This window comes from Camelina sativa, chromosome 11 (assembly GCF_000633955.1).
Source record: "Camelina sativa cultivar DH55 chromosome 11, Cs, whole genome shotgun sequence".
In the NCBI taxonomy this organism is placed as follows: domain Eukaryota; kingdom Viridiplantae; phylum Streptophyta; class Magnoliopsida; order Brassicales; family Brassicaceae; genus Camelina; species Camelina sativa.
In genome coordinates this window covers 23,653,517-23,678,959 of record NC_025695.1, presented here as the reverse complement: position 1 = coordinate 23,678,959, position 25,443 = coordinate 23,653,517, and the positions used below count along the sequence as shown (strand labels likewise).

Here is a 25,443-nt window from a genome sequence, read left to right as displayed (position 1 = left end):
ACATATTTCTCTCTCCGACTCCACGTTTGCAATAGACCAATATACAGTTTTATTTTTTTCCTTTTTTACTTTCTTTCCTACTTTTTTGGTGTCAAAAAGTATATGTTTTCCTGTTTTCTTTTATAAATATACTCTCAGTAGTTGTTTTTTTTTCTCTAAATTATAAATTATTTTTGCTAACTTATTATGATAAATTAAAGTTCCTTCTTTTCTTTCAAACATGTAACTACCATTTTCTTAATTTTATGATTTTAGTGTTATTTATTTTTATGAAATAACTAAAAAAAAAAGTTAGACTTTATTTTTAAAGTATATCAAATAATATATTAAATTATTATCTAAACAATACAAGAAATATAAATTTATTATATTAAATAAAAAATTTAAAAATATTAAATTTACATCGTTTAAATTGCTTTAGGCCTCTAAATACCTAGGACCGGCCATGTTGCTAGTCATGTCACATGTATATATATATATATATATACATATATATTTGAGTGTAAAGTAATTTATCCACTAGTCTAGACTGTTCTTCGTTATCTTGTTCCGTCAACTTTTGTTATGACTCCAGAACATTGGAGAAGATGAAAAGGTAGATGTAAGCAGTATATGAAATTCCAGGATTTTACAAGTGTTTGTGACTTTTTTTTTGTTTAACATAGTTATTTGGCTCTTTCATCTGTTTTGTCAATTTTGCAGTATTTCAGGATATTGGATTAAGATGTTCTTTAAGTGTGTAAACCTTTGTGAATCATTTTAGGAACTTTATGCTTCTTTCATTATTTACATTAGATCCAATCGCTCTCTGTTGATGCAAAATCTTTGGACCTTCCTATTCTATATAGGTTTATTCAGACTAGAAGAATAATAAGAGATGAGTTATATATAGGGAAATTCTCAAAATAATTTTTTTTCCAAACTTAGCCCAACATCTCTAAAATTCCAAAAATAGCACCAATAAATTATTCAAAATTAATAGGAAATTCTCAAAAATAACACTAATTTAAGTTTTTCTTCCAAACTTAGCACACACTTTTATATTTTCTAAATTTAGCACACAATTCTAATTTAATGATTTAATTATGAATTATAATATTTCATAAAATTCTCACCTTTCTCAATTGTTCATCGTTATCTCTAATCAGAGAATGATAAAACAGTTTCGTAAGAAAATGATCCGAACTCCAAAGCGTGACTAAAAAACCATTTCCATGATTCCTGGGTTCTTTCATGGTTTCGATCTACCTTTTTTGGTTATTTGATAATCAAAGAAGGCCAATTTCAATCACACGCTGCTTAGTCTCCCATCTTTTTTTCTCTACTAGCTTTTCATGGTTCGTCTCTCTCTCTCTCCTCTCTAGATTTTCTTATCTCCTTGTTTTTGTGTTCCGTTTGTGGCTCAATTTCAAAACAGTTGTTTTGAATTTATGATTTTGAGGGGTTTTTTTGCAGGAGAGATGAGTGGTATGTGAATTAGCAGATTTGATTATGAAGGTTTCGATTTCATTTGAAATGACCATCTCTTGGCAGTTCAAGTTTACCGCAGTTTTATGGGCTGGAGAATTGACTTTGCTCACTTCTATGGGTTGATGATGATGAAAATTTCAGGAAGGATTCTACAAAATTCAAGAAGGTTTATTTGAATCTCAGGATGACCTTCATAAAAAATTTGGATTTTAGGATGAATTTCATAATGACTTTTATAAAAAGTCTAAATATTGGTAAAAAAACAGAATATGCACAAAAATGAAATCATTACCTTTTACAATGGAGTACTGACATAATGTGACAAAAATATATAAAAAAGGATTTAGAACACATTTAATTAAATTTAGGAAAGATTAACTAGTATTCATGAAAGACTCCTTGCAATTCTGGATGGCTTTCATAACAAAATTAGGAAGACACAATAGTTGTAGAAGATGGATAATAAGAACACTATCATGATTGAGTTTGCTACATGTTCTCTTTAATTTTAAAGACTCCTTAAAAATTCAGAAAGGATTCTACGAAATTCAGGAAAGTTTCTTTGAATTTCAGGAAGACCATCATAAAAGATTTGAAGTCCAGAACCAAGATAGATCATATGAAGTTCAAGAATCACAATTTGTTACATACAACAACAATATTTCTCGTTTACTATTCATTTCTGAATGCAGATTCATAAACTTTCACGCAATACACAAAACAGTCAATTTTGAAACTAAGAAGCCACAAATTCCAATGAAACCCATCAAAAGGGAAATTATTGATGATTGTGTTCTCGAGACCATGTTTGTAATGACGAGTTCTCCTAAGCTCTTCACCGCCAGCAATCGAAAGTCTCAATCTGAAAATCATGCTCTCATTTCTTCTTTCTCCTGCGTTTCCAATGATGATTGCTCAATGAGCGAGCTTCCAATTGTTGTGTTAGCACTGTACGACTTCGAGAATCGTGATGATTCAGCATTCCATATGACATTGATACACGATTGGTGAAGAACTGATACACGATCAAATCTGAGATTGGAAGCTTTGCCGGAAGAAGAAGAAGAAGATCAAAAGATTGGTGATGAAGATTGCAATTTTGGATTTGTGATTTTGGATTTTCGTTTTTGGTACTGTGTGTATCGAGGAAGGGAGATGAGAGGAAGGAAGATGAGATTGTGATTTTAGGTTTTAATTTTATTGATATTTTATTTTAAGAATTGATATCTCTCTTTCCCTTTAAATTTTGTGCTACTTTTGGAACATTTGAGGATGGGTGCTAAGTTTGGAAGAAAAACTTAGATTAGTGCTATTAGAGGGTATTTCTCAAAATTAAATCTTAAATTCAAAATACTAAACTCTATCTCTCAAAACTATACCCTAAATGTGAAATTGAGAATCCAAACCGAAAAAAACAATTGTAAAAATTAATTTTAAATATTTTTATGTGTTAAATTGTGCTATTTTTGGAAATTTTTGGAATGTGTGCTATAATTGTCCATAAAACTTGTTTTAGTGCTATTTTAGGGTATTTCTCTTATATATATGGCTTAGACTTGTTTTTCGAACAATACTTAGGTTCACCCCTAGGGGTGAACCTCTCCATTCACCTCCTTGTAAAATAAGAAAATAAAATATGTATACATTATTATAAAATTAAAAACTTAAACCACTCTTTTATAAACCCAAACCGACATATAATTTCATTCTAATTGTAAAATCTAAACCCTAACCATCTCATTTGTAAACTCAAACCGACATATAATTTCGTTCTAATTGTAAAATCTAAACCCTAACCATCTCATTTATAACCCAAACCGACATATAATTTTGTTCTAATTGTAAAATCTAAACCCTAACCATCTCATTTGTAAATCCAAACCGACATATAATTTCGTTTTAATTATAAAATCTAAACCCTAACCACCTCATTTGTAAACCCAAACCGACATATAATTTCGTTTTAATTATAAAATCTAAACCCTAACCACCTCATTTGTAAACCCAAACCGACATATAATTTCGTTTTAATTATAAAATCTAAACCCTAACCACCTCATTTGTAAACCCAAACCGACATATAATTTCGTTTTAATTATAAAATCTAAACCCTAACCACCTCATTTGTAAACCCAAACCGACATATAATTTCGTTTTAATTATAAAATCTAAACCCTAACCACCTCATTTGTAAACCCAAACCGACATATAATTTCGTTTTAATTATAAAATCTAAACCCTAACCACCTCATTTGTAAACCCAAACCGACATATAATTTCGTTTTAATTATAAAATCTAAACCCTAACCACCTCATTTGTAAACCCAAACCGACATATAATTTCGTTTTAATTATAAAATCTAAACCCTAACCACCTCATTTGTAAACCCAAACCGACATATAATTTCGTTTTAATTATAAAATCTAAACCCTAACCACCTCATTTGTAAACCCAAACCGACATATAATTTCGTTTTAATTATAAAATCTAAACCCTAACCACCTCATTTGTAAACCCAAACCGACATATAATTTCGTTTTAATTATAAAATCTAAACCCTAACCACCTCATTTGTAAACCCAAACCGACATATAATTTCGTTTTAATTATAAAATCTAAACCCTAACCACCTCATTTGTAAACCCAAACCGACATATAATTTCGTTTTAATTATAAAATCTAAACCCTAACCACCTCATTTGTAAACCCAAACCGACATATAATTTCGTTTTAATTATAAAATCTAAACCCTAACCACCTCATTTGTAAACCCAAACCGACATATAATTTCGTTTTAATTATAAAATCTAAACCCTAACCACCTCATTTGTAAACCCAAACCGACATATAATTTCGTTTTAATTATAAAATCTAAACCCTAACCACCTCATTTGTAAACCCAAACCGACATATAATTTCGTTTTAATTATAAAATCTAAACCCTAACCACCTCATTTGTAAACCCAAACCGACATATAATTTCGTTTTAATTATAAAATCTAAACCCTAACCACCTCATTTGTAAACCCAAACCGACATATAATTTCGTTTTAATTATAAAATCTAAACCCTAACCACCTCATTTGTAAACCCAAACCGACATATAATTTCGTTTTAATTATAAAATCTAAACCCTAACCATCTCATTTGTAAACCCAAACCGACATATAATTTCGTTTTAATTATAAAATCTAAACCCTAACCACCTCATTTGTAAATCCAAACCGACATATAATTTCGTTTTAATTATAAAATCTAAACTCTAACCACCTCATTTGTAAACCCAAACCGACATATAATTTCGTTTTAATTATAAAATATAAACCCTAAACAAATTATTTGTAAACCTAAACAGACATATAATTTCGTTTTGATTGTAAAATCTAAACCCTAAACAATTTATTTGTAAACCCAAACAGACACATAATTTTGTTCTAATGTAAAATCTAAATCAAGCCAATATTTAATTTTCCTTAATTAAAAGTATACATAATTTGTTTTCTTAATTGGTTTTGCTTTTTAATTTAATTTTAATTTATTTTTAAAATGAGATAATGTATAGAAGATTTTGATTGGTTGAAAAGGAGGAGGTGAATGGAGAGGTTCACCTCTAGGGATGAACCTAAGTATTTTTCTTATAAGTTATACAATACTAGTATGTCACTCGTGCTATGCACGGATACCGTTTCCTTTTCATAAAATATAAAATTTTACAAAACAAAAATGTAATTTTGACTGAATTTATAAATTAATGACAAAATTTAAGGTCCAAATTTTTATAAGAAAATATTAGGAAGAGTTACAAATATTTTTCTATAACCATATAAAGGTTTTGCATTGTTCACATTTCTAATTTGATTTTTCATTTTAAGTTTGGAAGTTACAAAAGAAAAGTAAGAGAAGATTTAGTGTACGTAATAGATCGTATTATTCACAGGTTTCAAACATTAAATATTTAAAATGTGTTTTAGTTTGAATTGAACAGTAGATAAAAAAAACTTAGCTCATGGATAATGGATTACGTCATTAACATGATGAACACATAACGCATGCATGCTTTCCAGAATGAACATTTTGCTTCGTTATGACTTGTGAGATGATCAGAGAGGGTTGATTTCCTTCACATCACATTTTCTCTAGGACTGTTTCTTAAGTAAAGAAAAGAGCATGTGCCTTGGCTTTGCTTTCTCATCAGAGTACTGCATCTTTTCCGGTGAAAGATACTTTTGGTGTTGTCTTCAAGTGTTATGAACTGCACCCAAAAAAGAGACAGAAAATCTTATCTTCCCAAAACTTTTAGTGAAAAGAGTAAGAGTTGAATAACACTTGCAAAAAAGGATGAAACAGAAAGAAGCAAAAGATATAAAAATTGTGGATACCGTAAACATATGAAGAACTATGGTTTCCGTCAAATTTTGTCCAACATTTTGTCTTGGCAACCTGCAAAAGGAAGTAGATAGAAAGATTCTTATCTTAGAACCAAAAAGCAAAAAGAATTAAAAATTGTTGATATAAACTGTTTCACGGATATTTGAGTTTCAAATCAAGAGAGTAGAGTGTGGTTATTACATTGCCTCTCGATTGTATCTATAGGCTTTGGTAGCATCGAAAGAGAATATTGATCAGTGATGGCAGTGGGAGGAGAAAAGATGAACTCGAGTATCGTATGTGGAATAGAATCGCGACATCTAACCTTGAAGAACTCTTTTGCGTAAGGAAGCGAAAGAGAAAAGACAGAATAAACAATTTGGAAACCAACAATCAAAACCTTCGGAGGGAGAAGAAGATATATGACACACAAATAGTAGAAACGTGGTCTCTAAAAATCAAAAATTGTGTCAATTGTTTACTATGTCGGAAGTTGAATTAAATTGGAGTTAAATAAGAGATGAATCAGTTATTGATTGTGCCATGATTTATCCCTAATCGTGGTGGTATTAGTGTGAGAAATTTTAGGAATATAGTTTTACAGTTTTTCTCTCATACACGAAAGTTTTGCATCAGAGAAGAAAAAATTGTTTTCCTACTAATAGTTAATAATAACATTTAAAATTTTGTTAATTATCAGATTTTTTTTTGTTTTGCACGATCTTAGCCTCTTAGGTTTTATTTAAAATTATTATGTGGTTTAAATTAGAAAATAAAAATCTATGTGGCAATATACGATTGGTCAAGTGACTTGTGCTTCATTTTGTGTTACGGTGTTTTGACATATGTGGTTCTTTTTCCTATCGCTACATTAACAACCCGCGACTCAAATGATAGGGTACTTAACACACAAGTATGCGGAGTACAACATCAGCTTCTTGTAAAAATAGTCGCAGCAACCAGTATTGGTAGCCGTATTTTCTGGTGACACCAACGACGCCGGCAATGTCTATTAAAAGAGCTGCAGCGATAAGAAAAAAGAACAGGATCATAACTGAGTTTTTGACAAGACTATTGAGTTATTTCACACAGAAGACTAGGAGACGCTGAGATGAAACAAAACCTAATTAGTTCTTTGGAAAGAGTTTTGTAATTGGTGATTACAACTTCTCTCAAGTTGCGATAATTGTAAGTATACACAACAACTTTTATGGTGAACAAGTACCGAAACAATTTCGATATTTCACCAGAAAATCATATGATATATCAAAACGTCGATACAAGAAAATTGAGACAGAACGGATTTCAAAATCTTCTTAACCCTAACCCTAACTTTAGTCCTAAGCCGAAGTTTGAGTCTCCGCCTTGTACGGAACTATGCGACACAAGGGACACGAGTTTTGATGACCAAGCCACTCGAAAAGACAATCTTGATGAAACATATGCAGACATCGAGGCATCCGGATGATGTTTCCCGATAAATTCTCAATACAAATCGAACACGTTGATTCTACTATCTGTTCTTCAACCAACCTCTGTAATACGTCAGCTGGAGCACCTCTCGGAACAGAAACAGCTGGCGGCAAAATCATACGCCTCTCGTAGATGTATTTCACATTGACGGTAACGAAAACAGGTTCTCGAAGAGAAACATCATTAGCAAACGAATGTTTGACTTGAAGAGCGATTTTTTTACCTATATCTCTGCAAAAAGTAACTTGTTCATCACGTAAGAATTGAGATAGATCATGTAGTTGATCTAAATATCCACAACAAGGAACTTGTTCATCACGTAAGAGTTCAAAGAGATGACTTGATGACGTGCAGCAACGCGGAAACAAGTGGATATGAGAATTTGGTTCATGTAGACTTTTAGAAGAATCTATAAGTGTTACAATTCCACTCTCGTCTTCAATTTACTCTTCGGTCTTTACGCCTTGATAGATTTTGACTATGTTCTTAGACTCTTTATTTATTGCTAGATTCGAAACCCACGTAGTGACATCGATTTTCACAGTACGGTTAGCTGCCATTGCACAGAAGAAGAATTCAAACAAAAACTAAACCCTAGGTTTTTGGATCGGATTGAAGGGATCGGTGATTAAGACTTGTCTTTAAGAAAAGAGAAGTGAACAAAACCATATATAACCTCGTTTAATTGTAAAATTTAAAACAACCTAATATTTAACTTTTTTTTAATTAAAAGTATACATATTTTGTTTTTTTGATTGGTTTTGCTTTCTAAAAAAAAAAATTTGTTTTGATTTATTTTTTAAATGTAATATTACATATAAGATTCTAATTGGTTTAAAAATGATAATAGGTGAATAAAAGGGTTCACCCCAAGTATTTTTCAAAATTTATGCCTTCGGGATTAAATTAAGTAATGTTTAAAAGTTTGGAAAATGGTTTGTTACCAATTATATATATATATATACTAGATTTTAACCCAAGGTACACCGCGTGATAATTTTTATAATAAATAAAAAATACATATTTTATATTTTTGAGTTTGTTTTGATTAAATTTAGATTTCATCATTTTAGTTAGATTGTACCTTTTGTGTTGGTTTTGAGTATGTTTCAAAATTATTTAGATGTATAATTTTATTTGGATAATAATATGTGAAATAAATAAATTGATAAATATACCAAAAGAATACATAGATAAATATTATACATTGTATCATTTTCAAAACCTAGAGAAATGAATGACCGGTGGACAATTATTTTATATAACTAAATGGAAGAATATTCGATTGTGCATGTACATATAGATAATTATGTTTATCGTGATTGATTTTGTAAGATTTAAAAGATTTTGCCAAATATCAGTTTCAGAAAATAACTTAACTGTATTAAAAGTATTAGTGAAAAATATAAAAACAATCTGAATTGTATGAAAGTTTATTACCATAATAAAAGCCAAAAATGAGTATCATAGGAAGATATGACATTAAAACGAAAATATAGGAAATAATTTAGATTTAGAGTTTTCTTAAAATAATTAGATTCTCTAAAATAATTATATTTATAATCATGTTATCATTTTGCTTTAATTTCGAGATTTTAGCTATCATATTACAGTAAAACCTCTATAAATTAATATTCTATAAATTAATAATCACTATAAATTAATAAATTTTGCTGGTCCCAAGTCGGGCCAGTGTAAAAATTAACAATATTCGATAAGATAATAAGATAATAATTTTTTTGAAATCTCAATGTAAAATATGGTCCCAATAATATCATAAATTAATAATCATGTAAATTTATATATATATATATATATATATAGACTGATATAATAGTGTATGTTTCTCCTAAAACTCATTTCTATAGAACATTTGTAATGTTGTATTTTCAAACTATAATGATATCTCTAAAATATTTTATAACATGTCATACAAATAATTAAATTTTAAAGTTTTAATTTTTAGATATGCATCATTTACAATTTGATAATTAGACAGATTATTAAAATATGAGAATTGATATTATTATTATTCATAAATTTGAATTTATGTATGTCATGTGTACAAGTCAATTTGTTTATAGTATTTGTAATTTATTGTCAATAATGCTTTATAAATATTACAAGTTCAATTCCTAAACCATAAAATTTATAACATCCAAAAGTTTAATCTTATGTTGCTATAATTGTTCCAATTCATAATTTAAAAAAAAATAAACAATTAAAAATATATCTATAAATTAATAATTATTAATTTACACTATAAATTAATAATTATTAATTTATATGACTATAAATTAATAAAACGTCTTGGTCCCAACATTATTAATTTATAGAGGTTTTACTGTAACTATCTTTTGTTATAAATCGTCTAATTTGGAAACTAAGAAATTATAACCATAAAAGATTTTAAGTGTAATTACCGATTTATTTATTTAATTAGAGATGTTTCTTATTGTCAACAAATTAAAATGTATTTTTAATATAGATAAAGAATTCGATTCATTATCAAAAAATATAAAATAAATTGAATATAATTTGCATGAATTAAGAAAAATTAAAAAGTATAAAAAACGAAAACTAAACTTTAAACAACCCAAACTATTTGTAAAACTAAAAGCATTAAACATAAAATAAAAGATAATTTTTGTTTGATAAAGTAAAATAAACAATAATGACTTAGCTGTATAAGAAAACCTTATATTTGAGAACTGAAATGAAAACCATTACAAAAAAAGAGAGAATGACTACATTCTAAAATTCCAAGTATATGATATTACAAAATATTGATAGTGCTCTTCAACCAAAAAAAAAAGTATAGTAACCACTACATTGTTTCTCCATCACTATCTTTTTTCTTATAAATATATCCAAGATTTGGAGACAGATTCACCGGTCAACATATGTTGATGCTGATGTAAAAATCATGAACGAAAGAGTGTTTAAGGGTTTTTTTAAGGGTTATGTTGTTCTGATTGCTGAAATAGTAGTTTAGGTGTATAGTATTTAATTATTTATAGAGTGAACATTGGGTTGAGTAAACAAACCTTTCCAAACAATAAAAAATCTGATTTAGTAACTAACTGGGGAGTAAATCACTGTAATCTGTTTTTTTAAAGAATATTGTAGGGATATGATATCTTTTGGTATTTAAATTTGTTTCTTTAATTTGATTCTTAACATATATTATAGGGGAAAAATAATCCTAAATCAATCGAATATCTCAGCTGATTTTTTAGCAATTAATCAATTATTTATTTGGCAGATTTTTTTGGAAATTTAGTTAAGGGGAAAGTTTGTTTCCAAAAATCGAAATCTTAATATTATTTAAATTAATTACGAAGTTATATCATACTATATAATTGATAAGTACAAATATATTACTTAACTAAATTACTAATTTATTTAATTACTAATTTTTTTTTAAAATATAAACCAATCAGAATTTCAACTAAGATTTTATATGCAAGTAGACAATAAAATTATTTTAATAACTAGATTTCGAAGATTTTATTATAATTTTAAATTATGATTTTACTATCATCTTTCTTTTATTTTATTTTATTTCAAAATAAATTTTAAAAGAAATATAACAATAATTTTTCTTATTATATTATAATTTTTTTTTAAATGCTGATCCATGCTTTAAGCATGGGATATCTCCTAGTCTAATAATTAAGCCAATGACATGTTTGTAAATAGGTTTGAACTTCAAGATTTATTTTATAAATGTCTCCAAAAATGTATATATAGACTATGTTTTACCCTGTGGTACACCACTGGTCTATTATTTTGTTGATATGATACTGTAATTGTTTAGATCGATGGTGAATTACATCTATATATAGTGTTAACGGTTGTAAGTAGAGTTTTGTAGAAACTCTTGATTCGCAAGTTGAAAATATACATTTTACGATTTGGTTAGTTATGATTTAGGAATGAATGATATGTCATATTCTTATTATGATTCCCAATTGATATTATTGGATTAATAGTGTATATTTAAAGCTAATAAGATCTTACCAAATATGTAATCGTTTATTAAACACAAATTAGATATTTCCTAAGATGTATTCATCTTGAATTAATTGCTATATTATAGGGATGAGATTAAGAAGATGTGATTACATAATTTGTGTTATCAATTCTTTTTGTCAAACTCGGCCCTAGATTTTTGGCATGCAAATTAGTTCTTTCCTACGATACAATGCGCATTAATTGGCAATATTTGGCATTAATTGGATGTAAATAAGTATGCTATATAATTGAATTAGCTATAATTTTAGTTAAAAAACCGATCCGAAGTTGGCAAAAGTGATGGCACTCTATTGTACTCCAAAAATGTATTCCGAGCTCTATATGTGGATATACTTGTTTGGTTATAAATATAGTAAGACAATTTTCAAAATATATATCCGTTTATAAAAATTCAAATCACATTATATGCTGAAAAAAACTAAATTTTTATTAACTTTATGTATTAAATAATAATTAAAATAATGAAATATAAGATTAAATAAAAGTGAAAGGAGAATTATATTTTAATCTAACATATTGATTTAAATTAGGTAGATAAATTTTAGGAAATTAATATTATCAAATAAGGAAATAATTATGTTTGGTTGTAAGAGTTGTAGAGAATTTAGCTGGGACTTGTTTGGATACAAAGATAAGAGAGGATGTCACAAAAATGTACTTTACTAGGTTCGGACCCGCACGTACGTGAGGGATTATTTTGCGTAAATTGTTTAAACCTGCATGGGTGATATTTAAAAGAAAAAATTAAGATATAATATAGTTAAATGATATTACATGTATATTATTTTTAACTAATCTAAACATTTTCAACAATTTGTTTAGGTGTGTTAAATCAAATTTGGATTCGATCTCGGACGTTTGTACGGGATTATATTCATCGATATAATTATTTGATATAGCATTGAGATAATAATAGTTTCACCAAGAGATACGGATCGACATGACAACAAATTCAGATCAAATGTGAATCCATAAACTATCAACCGGATTAAAAATACCAAAAATTAAAAATTTCCGGTCATATGACCCAACTTGTCAAGTTGGTCAAACACATACCGATAGACCTGTCTCATAATGAATTTTATATGTTTTTACCTGTAGTAAAAATTTTATTAGACTTGTAAATTATGAAATTTATAAAATCAGTAAAAATGATTAAAACGCATGAACTATCAAACCAAATTGATAAAATTAGCAAATATTGATACAAACCAACAACCTAATGACCTAACAAACTGGTTGGTTCTGGTTCAATAATCATTCTTTGAGACATATTTTAGGAATTGTCATATTTTTCCTAACATAACCTAATTCGTTTCATAACATATTAAACGTACAATATTATTATTTAATTAAGTATATTGTATATTTTTATTTATCATAAATCTATACCCATGTAATTTTTTTTTTTAACATTTATTAAAAAGGCCATTGTTAGATAAGAAGATCCCCACATTCCGATTAGATATTGTGTAGGTTCATCGTATCAACCTAAACGACCCTTTTGACTTTTGAGTCACCGTCACCGTGCCGAGAAGAATCATGTCACAGATGTTTCACTTCGTCGATCGATAGTCTCTACCGCCGAACCATCGACTTCTATCTAGCAATTTGAAGTCGACCCGTCGGCTTCTATCTTTCCACGATTACCAGAACCGTCGGCTTCTATTTTGCCGCTAATCGATCAACCATTTGAGCTTCTTCTTTCGTTATAGTTACTAAATAGAAGCCGACGGGTAAAAAATAGTTACTAAAAATATTCGTTTTCAGATCTTCGCTAGGGACTGTATAGAGTCTGGATTAAGATGTAATTAACTAAGTTTACTTCACCACATACTCATGCCATAAATTTAGGAGGATAGTTAAAAAATTTGTGTTAGTCCAAGTTTATGAGATACATGCTTTGACATAACAATAATGTGCCCATAAACTTTCTTTCTTTAGACTGGACGTCTTCGAATTATCTTAGAATATTTAATTTCCATTTTCAATTTGGATAGAAAAATTGATATACCCAATTTGAACCTATGTTGCATGGAAACTCTTTTTGAGGTGCGTTTCCCGTTTCCGAAACGTTTCGGAAACGAAAACTCGTGGAAACTCGGAAACAAGCTACAGAAACACGTTTCCTAAAAAACCTAGTTTGGAAACACGATGGAAACTCTATTTCTGTTTTGGAAACACGTTGGAAACTCCGTTTCCGTTTTGGAAACGCGAAGGAAACTCTTTTTTATAATTTTGAAATTTAATAAATAAATAATATAATTTATAAGAATTCATAAGTCATAACTAGTCGAACCCTAAAAAAGCAAAAGCTATAACCGTAGAAGAGACGACGCCACCGCAAAGGTATGCTTTTCTCTTCCTCAACTAAGGTCAATGAAATAATTAATTTATATGTTGATTGTTGAAGTCGTGGTCTCGTAGATATAAGAAGATAGTTTTGAGTTTTGAGTTTTGAGTTTTGACTTTTTGGAGTCTTTGATCTTCTCCTCCTTTGAATTGGAGATTATTAATTGCTTCTTTTTTTTGTCCAATTATAGTGTAGTTTGACGGGTTCTACCTATGAGTTCTCAGAGAATTTATTTTCTTAATTTTCAGTAATATGAGCACATCTAATACACCACCTGACCCTCTACATGATGGTGGAGAAGAAATCAATATTGATGATCTATCTAACATTGATGATAAGGCGCCTTTGTGGATTTATGTGAATAAAATTGAGAAGATGGTTGGAGGAGGATCATGGAGATTTGAATGCAAATTTTGCAATACAAAATATTCTGGTTCTTATTGCAGAGTCACAACTCATTTGTTGAAAGATGGAGCAAAGGGAATTAAAGAGTGTTTGAAGGTTACTTCTCAACAAAGAGCTAACATGAGAAAGTTAGTTGATGAGTGCAAAAAAAGAATACAACGTGCAGCTCCTAAAACAGTTCCGTTGCCGTCATCAACAAGGAACGCGTCTCACTCTTCTCTTGATTATGATATGAGTTATAGTGTTCCGATTGCAAATGAGCTTGATCCGAAGAGGAGAAAGACAATGGATTCACCTTTGGCAAAGGCATTTAAGAATGAGGAAAGGGAGCAATGTGATGGCGAGGTTGCTAGAATGTATTACACAGGTGGTTTATCTTTTAACCTTGCAAGAAATCCTCACTACCAAAATTCATATAAGCGAGCATCAAACATTCCAGGATATGTTCCCCCTGGGTATGAAGCATTGAGGGCTGGACTTCTCCAAAAAGAAAAGAAGAACCTTGAACTGCACTTACAGCCTTTAAAGAATTCATGGAAACAGAAAGGAGTTAGTATATGTAGCGACGGTTGGTCGGATCCACAACGAAGACCAATATTTAACTTGCTTGCTGCAAATGAGAGTGGTCCAATGATGTTAAGGGCGATTAATACCCACGGTGAAACAAAAACAGGTGAGATGATTGCAGAGTTGATCATAGACTGCATAAAGGAGGTTGGACATGAAAGTGTTGTCCAAGTAGTTACTGATAATGCTGCCAATTGTGTAAAGGCTGGTTCACTTATTTCAGCCAAGTATCCTACCATCTTCTGGACCCCATGTGTGGTGCATACTTTGAACCTTGCTTTGAAGAACATATGTTCACCATTATTAAACACAAGAACAGACGAAGGTGTATATGATTCTTGTTCTTGGATCAAGTCTCTAAGTGAGGATGTGAATTGGATTAAGAACTTCATTATGAACCATGGAATGAGGCTTGTGATGTTTACAGAACATTGTGATCTTAAACTCCTTACAATAGCTTCTACCAGGTTTATTTCTCTTTTGTTAACTATTACTTATGTTTTGTTTATATCAAATATAACACTATTGTATTTTATTAATCTTAACAGATTTGCCTCCACGGTTGTGATGTTCAAAAGGTTCAAGAAAATAAAAACTGGGTTGCAACAAATGGTGATCAGTACTAAGTGGGATGATTATAAAGAAGATAATGTAACTAAAGCATATGCGGTGAAACAAAAGATATTAGATGAGATGTTTTGGGATGAGCTTGAATATGCTTTATCTTTCACTTTGCCCATATATAGTGTGATTAGAGCTGCTGATACTGATAAGCCTTCTCTTCATTTAGTATATGAGTGGTGGGACAATATGATTCAGAATGTGAAGAAGGCTATCTTTAGAAAAGAAAGAAAAAAACTTGACGAAGAATCTGTATTCTGGAATGCTGTGAATTCTGTTTTGATCTCTCGTTGGAATAAGAGCAATACTCCTCTCCATTGCATGGCACATTCTCTGAATCCGAAGTAAGTTTATAACTTTATCATACTTTTACTAGATTTTGTTTTCTTACATTTACATAAACAATAACCTTTTGGTATATTTTTGCTTACAGATATTATAGTTCAGAGTGGCTTGGAGAAGAAACCAATAGAAAATCTCCACATCAAGATTTAGAGGTTACTAGAGAAAGAAAAAATTGCATCATGAGGTATTTTACAGATCCAGATGAAAGAAGAGAAGTTAATGTTGAATATTCCAATTTTTCATTATGCTTGGAAGACTTTGGTACCGTTGATGCAATGCATGATAGGTTCATCCTAGAACCTCTAAAATGGTGGGCAGTTCATGGAGCTTTAGCACCAAAGCTTCAAGCCTTAGCTTTTAAGTTACTTGGACAGCCTTCATCATCCTCATGTTGCGAAAGGAATTGGAGTACTTACAAGTTTATACATTCTGCAACAAGAAACAAGCTTGCTCCACAAAGAGCAGAAGATTTGGTATTTGTCCACACCAATCTTCGTCTTTTATCAAGGAAAAGTTCTGCTTATAAAAATGGTCCTAATCAAATGTGGGATCTTGGAGGTGATCAATTTGATTCACTAGATGAGTCTAATTTAGGGAGACTTGAGTCTGAAGATCTTTCTCTCGACGAACCTGATTTAGAGGCAGTTTTGTTTGGTGAAACCAATGAAAATGAGAATGGCGATGATGGTCAAAAAAATTGATTTTGAACGTTTTAGTTTTTTTTTACAGTTTTTAATTAAACTATTTAATATTTATGTTTTGAATTTGTGTTGTTTCAGAATTTTTTTTATTATGATTTTTATGTTTAGAGATTTATTATATCTATATTATATATATATAGATATATATTATATATCTATATATATATATACGTTTCCTATACGTTTCCATTACCTATTTTTCAAAAAATCCCGTTTTCCGTTTCCGAAACGTTTTGTTTCCGCGTTTCCGTTTCCGTTTCCATGCAACATAGATTTGAACTGAATCCATGACATGCAAGAATTCGATGCTTTAGTATAAAGTATTTCTTTCATTTATTGATTTTTTTTCCAGACACTAAGTCAAAGTAAAAATGTGTTATATGCCTTCATACTTCATTATGATTTTAGATTCATTTTATAAGATTAATTTTGTAGGATTCATTTTATAAGATTCATTTTGTAGGATTCATTATGAATTAAGATCAACTATACCATCGATTTCAAATCTGGAAAAAAATTTCTACGATTGAAAAGATTACCTGAATAATTTGTTTTCCCTTCTGATTGCAGTAGCTCATCAAGTCTATCAAGTATGGAAGTTGATGCTGTCGTACCAAAAGGTGAGATATTAAAAAACTTTAGTGTTTTGAATGGCGTATGGTTACTTAGCAAAAACCAAGATAAAAGTTAGTTATATATGTTTACCTTTTTTTATTGGCAAACCGTTGTATAGAATACGTGGGTAAACCACATAAATCTGTTTGAACCATAAAGAAAACATATTAGAACAAACCAAAAATCTTGTATAGTATGATTCTTACACGAAGCAAAGTAAAAACAAATATTTTGACAGGTTCAATACAATTATAAATTATTGAAATACTAATTAGATTCTTCTTAACATGATTTATTTAAAACAAAATTAGATCTAGTATCGTAGATGAAGATATAAATAAATCGTTACCAATTGTTGATTGTTTGAAAATCCTAAGAGTTGAGAATTCTGATTTACAAACTTATCAATTGTATTTTTCAGCTACAAAATTGTTAGGAACACAAATTAGAAAACTTGAATATTGATGTAAAACATAAGAAAAAGAAATATTAGTAGCTTATCTCTACTATATTCTTACAGACGTACAAATTCATATATCCAGTATGCTTAGTGAATTGCTTCCATGATTGAGGGATCCTGGTTTGGATGCTTGGATTCGCTAACTCGTTTTAAGGGCTTAATGTCATTAAGGTATATGAATCCATCAATCTTTTTGTTTGTTTTGTGATCGATGTTTTTGAGTGAAAGACATTAGAGCTTTAGGCTACTAAAAAGGTAGAACCCCAATGCTATATTTATATACAAAAGTTTGTAAACAATTGTTGACAATAATTAGTTTCTGTTTTAAAGATATTTTCCCATAAATTCAAATATCTTAATTTCGTATTCTATTTAATTTGTAGAAAAATCGAATCATCATTCTGTATTTTTCTCGATTTGATAAGATTATATTCCATATTTGTAGTTACGTTTAAATGTTATTTGGTAAAATATCAATAATATGAGATTTCAATCCTACGTAAACTAATGCCTATATTACAGTTTGTGATTAATGCATTTATTGTAGTTACTAATTATTAGGGATACTGATTTGGTTGTGATATTGATTTGAGATGTAAATATATAGGATGTTTAGGGATATAATTGTTCTAGTTTTTGAAAGTTTTGTTTAAAAAATTATTGTGAAGGCTGATTCGTTGATTCGAGTGATGATTGAGTCTGATTAAATAGCAGATATTGATTAATTGTTTGGTATTATATGGAATGAGATTGATATTGATGATAGTTAAAACAATTCGCTTTTTTTTATAGGAATTTCAATTCAATCATATATTCCTTAACTAACATATCTTTCTGTTTCTGGTTGGTTTAATCCTTTTGTTTTATTTTTTTTGCAGGCAACCGGTGTGATTGGATAAAGGAGTATATATTCCATAGTCAATCTAGCAAAACAGGATCCGAATATGTTTAAACTGGGTCGGTTAGGATCCGAGTTTCATGGCCATTTAATCTTACAAATTTGCCCTTGTCGTTCTCTTTTTGTGTTCTCTAAAGAGTTTTATTTAAGGGGCATTTCATGGCATACTGATTTTATTGTTTTTTTTATCCTAGTGTTCTTCCCAATTAATAGTATAGATATGTGGATCTACTTGTTTGGTTATAAATATAGTAAGACAATTTTCAAAATATATATCTGTTTATAAAAATGCAAATCACATCGTATGCTGAAAAAAACTAAAATTTTATTAATTTTATTTATTAAATAGTAATTAAAATAATGAAATATAAAATTAAATAAAAGTGAAAAAAGAATTATATTTTAATCTAACATATTGATGTTAAGATAGATGTATATATATATATATATATATATATATATTCCTTTTATTGCAAAATTGGAGATTTTTCTTTTCTATCAAACTTCCAAATATACGTGTGGTACTTGCTCGGTTTGTTCTGGTTTAAGTAGACCAGGCAGATTTTAGTGGACAAGAAGATAACAACCAATGTTGGATAAAGATTAATATTTACGGGAGTTATTTGGACCTCTCTTTGTTTGTCCTTTACTCCTTTTGCCAATACCTAAAATATTTGTATTTTTCTCAAAAGGATTTTAATCATTTTTATCGGTTTTATACCATATTTGATAGATAACGAATTTAATAAAAATTTAACCGATCATTAAACCAGTTCAGTTTGACCATGGTCTAATCGTTAGGTCATTACGAAATTTAAAATATCTGTGCAATCAAATATAACATCCGTGTTCTGAGAAGAAAATTGCGAAGTAAACTACGGGCTTGGATGGAACAACAGATAGTAGAGCATAAGCATTAAGCATTAAGGTGCATAAGCTCTCTAATTAATATAACATATTTAAGTTATTTATATTAAATTAATATAAATATATTAAATGTGTTTAATTAGAAAATCAATAATCACCCATTACTATATAATATTTTTAATATATTTTCTACATTTAATAAATATTATAAATTTTACATATATATATAGATTTGTAATTTAATAATTTTTAAAAATCTATATATATAATATAACACATTAATTACAGAATAATTAATATATATTATAATTTTTATAAACATTATATCTCTATTTACATTTTTAATTTCAATATTTTTTAGTTGGCTCTTTTGAGCTAATTTATTTAAGCTGTTGACAAAAAAATTGCAATATTTTTAAAAATTAATATAATATAACACATTAAACTAAAATAAAATAATAATATAACAAAATTGCAAGAATGACATATAGTCAGAACATATTAGTTTTATGTTATGACATATTTGTTTTTGGTTGTGGAAGATTTAGTTTAGGTTAACAAAAATCTATTGTTTGATAGCAGATTTGTTAATGAAAAAAATTGATCAGTGTACTATATAGTGACAACAAGTTTATGTTATGACCAATTTTTATTTTGAATCCTATAATGAAATATTTTTTTTTTCTTTTTTTTTAATCACTTCAATCAATTTAATAAAAGAACCAAAAGTGTATACACGAACTATAACAATTGACACAAATCAAAATCATATGATTTAAACCAAGGAAATAATCAAAACCTCATTGCCCTCTACAACGTTCCTCCTCAATCCATTCATGCAACCATGCTGGTCCGCCTTTAGCCAGATAACATGTGAACCACCCGTCCTTTGTAACGCTTTGAGCAATATCCCTAGCCAAAGAATTGGCTTTCGGTGAAAAGAGTTTAAAAGAAACCTCTCCCATCACCTGTACTACTCCACCAATCTTGTCTAATTGAGAAAGAAACTTAGGCCAAGCTGACAGCGCAGCCAAAGCCACTAATGTAGCTTAACAATCTGACCAAACTTCAACTGTTGAAAAGCGAAGATCCTTAAGACTTATGAGACACCACAAAATACAATTAAGTTCAGCTGATATTCTATTCAACCGTGGTAAGAAAGCGTCCTAGCATGTTGACTTGCATTCCCTCCCTGATTCCTTAGAAACCAAGCTCTACCACAAAAGGGGGTTGCATTCACCCATGAACAGTGGATATTGCATTTCAGACTCCCTGGGGAAGGCTTAATCCAAAACTGTGGAGCAGTACCATGTCTCATACCATCCCTGGATGTGTCTTGTAACAACATTAGTTGTTGATATAACCACACATCAGAGTCCTCCAATGCGGTAGCAAGCACCACATGATGATCATGTCTTCTATCCGAAAAAACAGAACCATGTCTTCTATCTGAAAAAATAGAACCATTCTGCACTTTCCAGATTCCCAAGGGATCCAAGAAATAGAAGACCAAATTTTACTCGGCAGCTCCATCCTCCTCATTAACTCTAGGACATAATCAATGTTTTTTTATCACACTTTCAGAAAAGCCCTGACTCGGTAAAGGCAGAGAGGTTTCAGTCCACACTCTACTTGCCAGAGTGCACCCAAAAAGAACATGAGCAACTGTCTTTTCTGCAGCTTTGCATTCAGGACATAGAGGATTAACCTGAAAACCATGTCTTCGCATGCACTCTGCAACTGCAATGGCGCCAAATAAAGCTCTCTAAAGGAATATTCTGATTTTGGATTCAGTTAAAATGTCCCAAATCCCCTCGACTTTGTTAACAATTAGAACATTCTCTGGGAAATGCTCCAAACCTTATATCTCCTTTGTGAGAAGCCAATTTCCACTCTTCACCGAATACTTTCCATCGACTGTATAAGCCAAAACATGACTATCCTAAAGAGTCTGACCTGGAGGGAAGGATCTGATTCGTGTGACCTCCAAGAGTTACACATCCCAGTCACCAATTTTAGTTAACAGTGAAGAGACCTGCACCTTCAAGTTTATCATTTGCTCTCTGTTGAAAGGACGTCTTGGCTGATATTCACAGACCCATTTGTCTACCCATACACTTGTGTTTCTTCCATCTCCTATAGATTTCAACATTCCTCTCTCCAGCTACTCCCACCCAAACAAGATACTACGCCACACATAAGAAGGTCTATATCCAATCCTTGCTTCCATGAAGTGTTTTTTCCATGAACTTCAGATTTCCTCCTCTACTGGTTTGGTCTTCTCAGTGTCTTAGCTTGTTTTAGTTTTGTCCTGGTAGAGCCAGTCAAGAAAATAGCTTTTAAATCCGTTGAACAAAAACCTTGACAAGACTCTGTAGCATAGGTGGCTGAGAGGGGTTGTACTGGTTGAGATAAGCGAGTCATTGCCTTGCCAGTGCGAACAGCTGAGGCGATGTGTTTCTCTATAGAGGATGTCATAGAGCTTGCTCCCTCAAAATTAAAAGAAAACCAACCATTTCCCCTTATCGACATCAGATGTAAACTTGGTTGGAGCTTCAAGTCGTAAAAGCATTTTCTGACCATTGAAATCAACCTTCAACTCCCACACAGACTTCCTAACTCTCTCCTTGTGAACTTCTTTTAATATTGGATCTGCAACAGAAAGGTACTTACTCATCTCATCCAATACAACTTTTGCAATCATCAGTCTACCAGAAACATGGTCAATTCCCACATCACCATTTGTCAATACACTAAAAAGAGGATCATCCTTATTGATTCTAAGAATTAGCCGACTTGAAATTATTGATGTTGATTTAACTCCTCCCGTAGCAACTGCTTGCCAATTTGAGGGGTTAAAGGGAAATTTTTCCTTATCATGAGTGAGGCGATGACACTGACAGCATCTCCTCCTAATTCTTTCATACTCAATGCCAATATTAACTATCTCCCCCAAAGGAATTTGTAGCTCCCTAACAGTCTTCAACGGTATGCTAACATCAAAGAGCACTCTTACTCTAACATAACCCTTGCTATGTGGCTTCAACAGATCAAAGGTGACATGTGTAACTTGTCCAATATGCTCTGCTATTTACTTGATCGAATCAGTAATAGTGTGGTTCACCAGGATGTTACGAAGCCTTAACCAAATTGGCAAAACCTTCAGATAGTCAGCCGACGGTTTCTCCACCCATTGCTCCAGTGGTACACTCCAATCATTAAAGGTATCCAGCACAATTGATAGATCTGAATCAAAATCAAAGATAAATTGAAACTAATCATTAGGTAACACTATCTCCTGTGCTCTGTTATACACTCTCCAGGTCTTGGGCATCTCGTGGATTAAGCTAGACATCCTTTGATTTTACGGAAACAATGCCCGACCAATGATATTGCTCATTTCGAATACAAGAACTGAACTGCGGTAAATTCTTCAAGACAATCGGTTTATCTTCTTCCAACGACATTTCCTGTAAAGTCATATCAAGCACATACTCCATCGTACCCATTAGCACTCACAAGTAGACGACACAATCATCTCTAATTGAAAAAACTCAGCTGGCAGTGCTCAAGAAATTGACGAACTAGGTTAAAAACTTCAAAAAAGTCTTCCAAAATCTTCAAAGATCTTCCCAAATATTCGTGAAAAACAGATTAAATCTCTCTAATTTGGCGAAATACAAAAATTTTCCCAGTTGAACCACAGTTTTTCAACCCTCTATTGAAAAAGAAAGACCTAAGCAACATTTTATAGTCCCAGCATATTTGTTTTGAAGTTACATAATTATTTTACGACATTTTAATTTAGTTGGGTTTTCATTTTTGTTTATGAATTGGTTCAGCACTTCAGCTTATTACGATAGACAATAGTCACTACAAAAAAAGTGCATATTATATCAATTTAAATTGTATCAAAAAATTAAGTGATACTAATTTGTATTGCTTATTTATAATTGATACCAAAAAATAAAATTTAGCATTGATTGTAATAATTGATATCGTTATTGACTTGTATTACATCAGTTAACTAAAACTGATGCATCATTTTTATAGAGAAAAGCACATGATGTGGAAAACACGACGAGCAGAGAGAAAAGCAAGATCCAAAACGAAGAGAGAAATTGCGAAGACGGAAACTCCGACTGCTCCACCTAGTAACCTGTAGGTAGAAATAAATCTTAATTTATCGAATATTTCTTAACTTAGTATATGCTATATGTTTTTTTTTTCACAAGTCTGATTTTATATTTCTGTAACAGTGGAAACATCCACATTTCACCTATTACAAAGGTTGGATTATCATACGTAGAAAGATAATCTCATTGTTACTTAACCCAAAAGTGGCCAACGCCTTTTTCTTCCAAAGTTAATTATAGATCAGTAAACTAACCTATTGATCGAAACAAAAAGATGAACAAAGATCAGTAGACACTGATCTGCAACCTTTTTCTTCATCTTCCACCTGCATTGTAGACAAGCAGGATCCAAAAACTGCTAACTATACTTAAAAGGTAAAAAAAACCTCTTACTTTTCCTGCTTTGAAGATATTCCAAGATCTCAAAAAGTGATTGACAGTGATTGTAGAGTGAAATGATCTCTTTTTTACAGGTATCTGAATTCTTCCACCTTTGTTCTCTTGAACATTTTGTTTTAGCTTTCTTTCTCTATCTTTAACTATCTCAGATCTTGGATGTTTGAATGACTCACCTACTTCAAATTTTGATACTTCACCAATTCCGACATTTTTAAAGCTTTTGAAGTGCTTTCATGTTCATTGGATGAAGTCACATTAGAGCAATTGGAGGATTGCATATTCAGATTTGATGCAAGTTTTTGAATTGGTATTGCAAAGTGTTGAACATTTTCGGCTTTCAAATCTGGAATGTAAGGAATAGCAACAGCTATTTCCTCTGGATTAAGAGGATTATCCACTCTTGGAGGTTGTGAGATTGGTGCTGGAAATGATTTATTTGATATATGAGACTTAGAATTGATATCATCCCTATTTAACTCATCATTCTCAACAACTCTATTCTGATCAAGTCTTTCAGAAATTGCAAGATCAACCCTATTAACCGGGAAACTCTGAAGAAACGGAAACTGAAACCTATGGTGAGTCATACTGTAACAGTTACTACAGATTCTCCTAAGACACTCATACTGAAAGCTTATCATTGCTGTTTCTCCAGATCTAAACCTGATTCTTCGAAAGAAACGTAGACAATCAGTAATTCCAAACCTTATTCTGACTCTAATATAGGCAATCTGAGTACCTGTTACTTCATGAAAATCAACTGTCACTATCTATCCAAGTCTTTCAGCTATAAGCTCTATTGTCTCATCAGAAACATATGGCAAAGGGATACCACGAATTTGAACCCAGAGATCGATAGTAGTTAGAAAATCTAAGCTTGGAAAGTTCTCCCATCTTTGGAAAGCAACAAACCAATTATTGAAAACCCATGATTCCCTTCTTTGCACTGAGATAAGATCTACTTCTGACTGAAAAAGAAACTGAATAAAAGTACCATCCAGAACTCTTCCATGAATTCTTGAAGTAAGACCCCATGATCTGGGTAAAGAAGATATCACAGTCTGAAGATTATGAAACCTTGATTCAGTGGTCTAGCGATCAGACTCAACCGGTTACAAGCTATCACTGCTGCATATGCAGAGTGAGGGATGAATATTTCTGGATCATCATGCCCAAGACCAAGTTCTGAATTTCATTCCACATCTCGTAGGCCATGAAGAGGTAATTTAGCAAAAAAAGGAAAAAGAACAAGAGAAATTTGAGGTACAAAACAGAAAGAAGAGAAGGAAATAGTAGAAAAGTTAACTAGGATAAGGTAAAAAAGGTTAACTTAAGGAGTATATATGTAGAAGAGATATAAGTAAAGAAATAAAGAGAATACTTAAGAGGAAGGTTTGAGAATATCTAAGATAAAATAAATAGTTGTAGAAACACTAAAATAATATTGTAAGAAGTTAAAAGAAGAAAAGGTTAAACACCAAAAGAAGATATGGTAGAAGTTTTCTCGTTGATAAAATAACAGTCAACAAAGACCAATTCTCGATCAAGGAGAACACTTAGGATAATATAAAAAAATCTACCTCTTCATGCAATCAGCCAGACAAGAGGACAAAAAAAAACAAACCTTTCACTTTAGGTAACTTTTTAAGTGGAGATACTATTCCTCTCTCTGAAGTTACTTTTTGTCAAACCGACACTGGATGGTCTTTGAAAGTCAAGGAGAACC

At 30.7% G+C, this 25,443-nt stretch overlaps 2 protein-coding genes and 1 pseudogene across 2 annotated transcripts; 1 reads left to right on the top strand and 2 right to left on the bottom strand.

The window, feature by feature from the left end:
- LOC104728261 (E3 ubiquitin-protein ligase SGR9, amyloplastic-like) lies at window positions 7,180-7,872 on the bottom strand. The gene is made up of 2 exons (XM_010447268.1): window positions 7,760-7,872; window positions 7,180-7,543 (listed from the first exon to the last, which is right to left on the bottom strand). Exons 1-2 carry the CDS (start codon window positions 7,870-7,872, stop codon window positions 7,180-7,182), a joined length of 477 nt encoding a protein of 158 aa, XP_010445570.1.
- LOC104728259 lies at window positions 13,956-16,342 on the top strand. The gene is made up of 3 exons (XM_010447267.1): window positions 13,956-15,142; window positions 15,224-15,640; window positions 15,730-16,342. Exons 1-3 carry the CDS (start codon window positions 13,956-13,958, stop codon window positions 16,340-16,342), a joined length of 2,217 nt encoding a protein of 738 aa, XP_010445569.1.
- On the bottom strand, window positions 23,891-24,932 carry LOC104728258 (annotated as a pseudogene).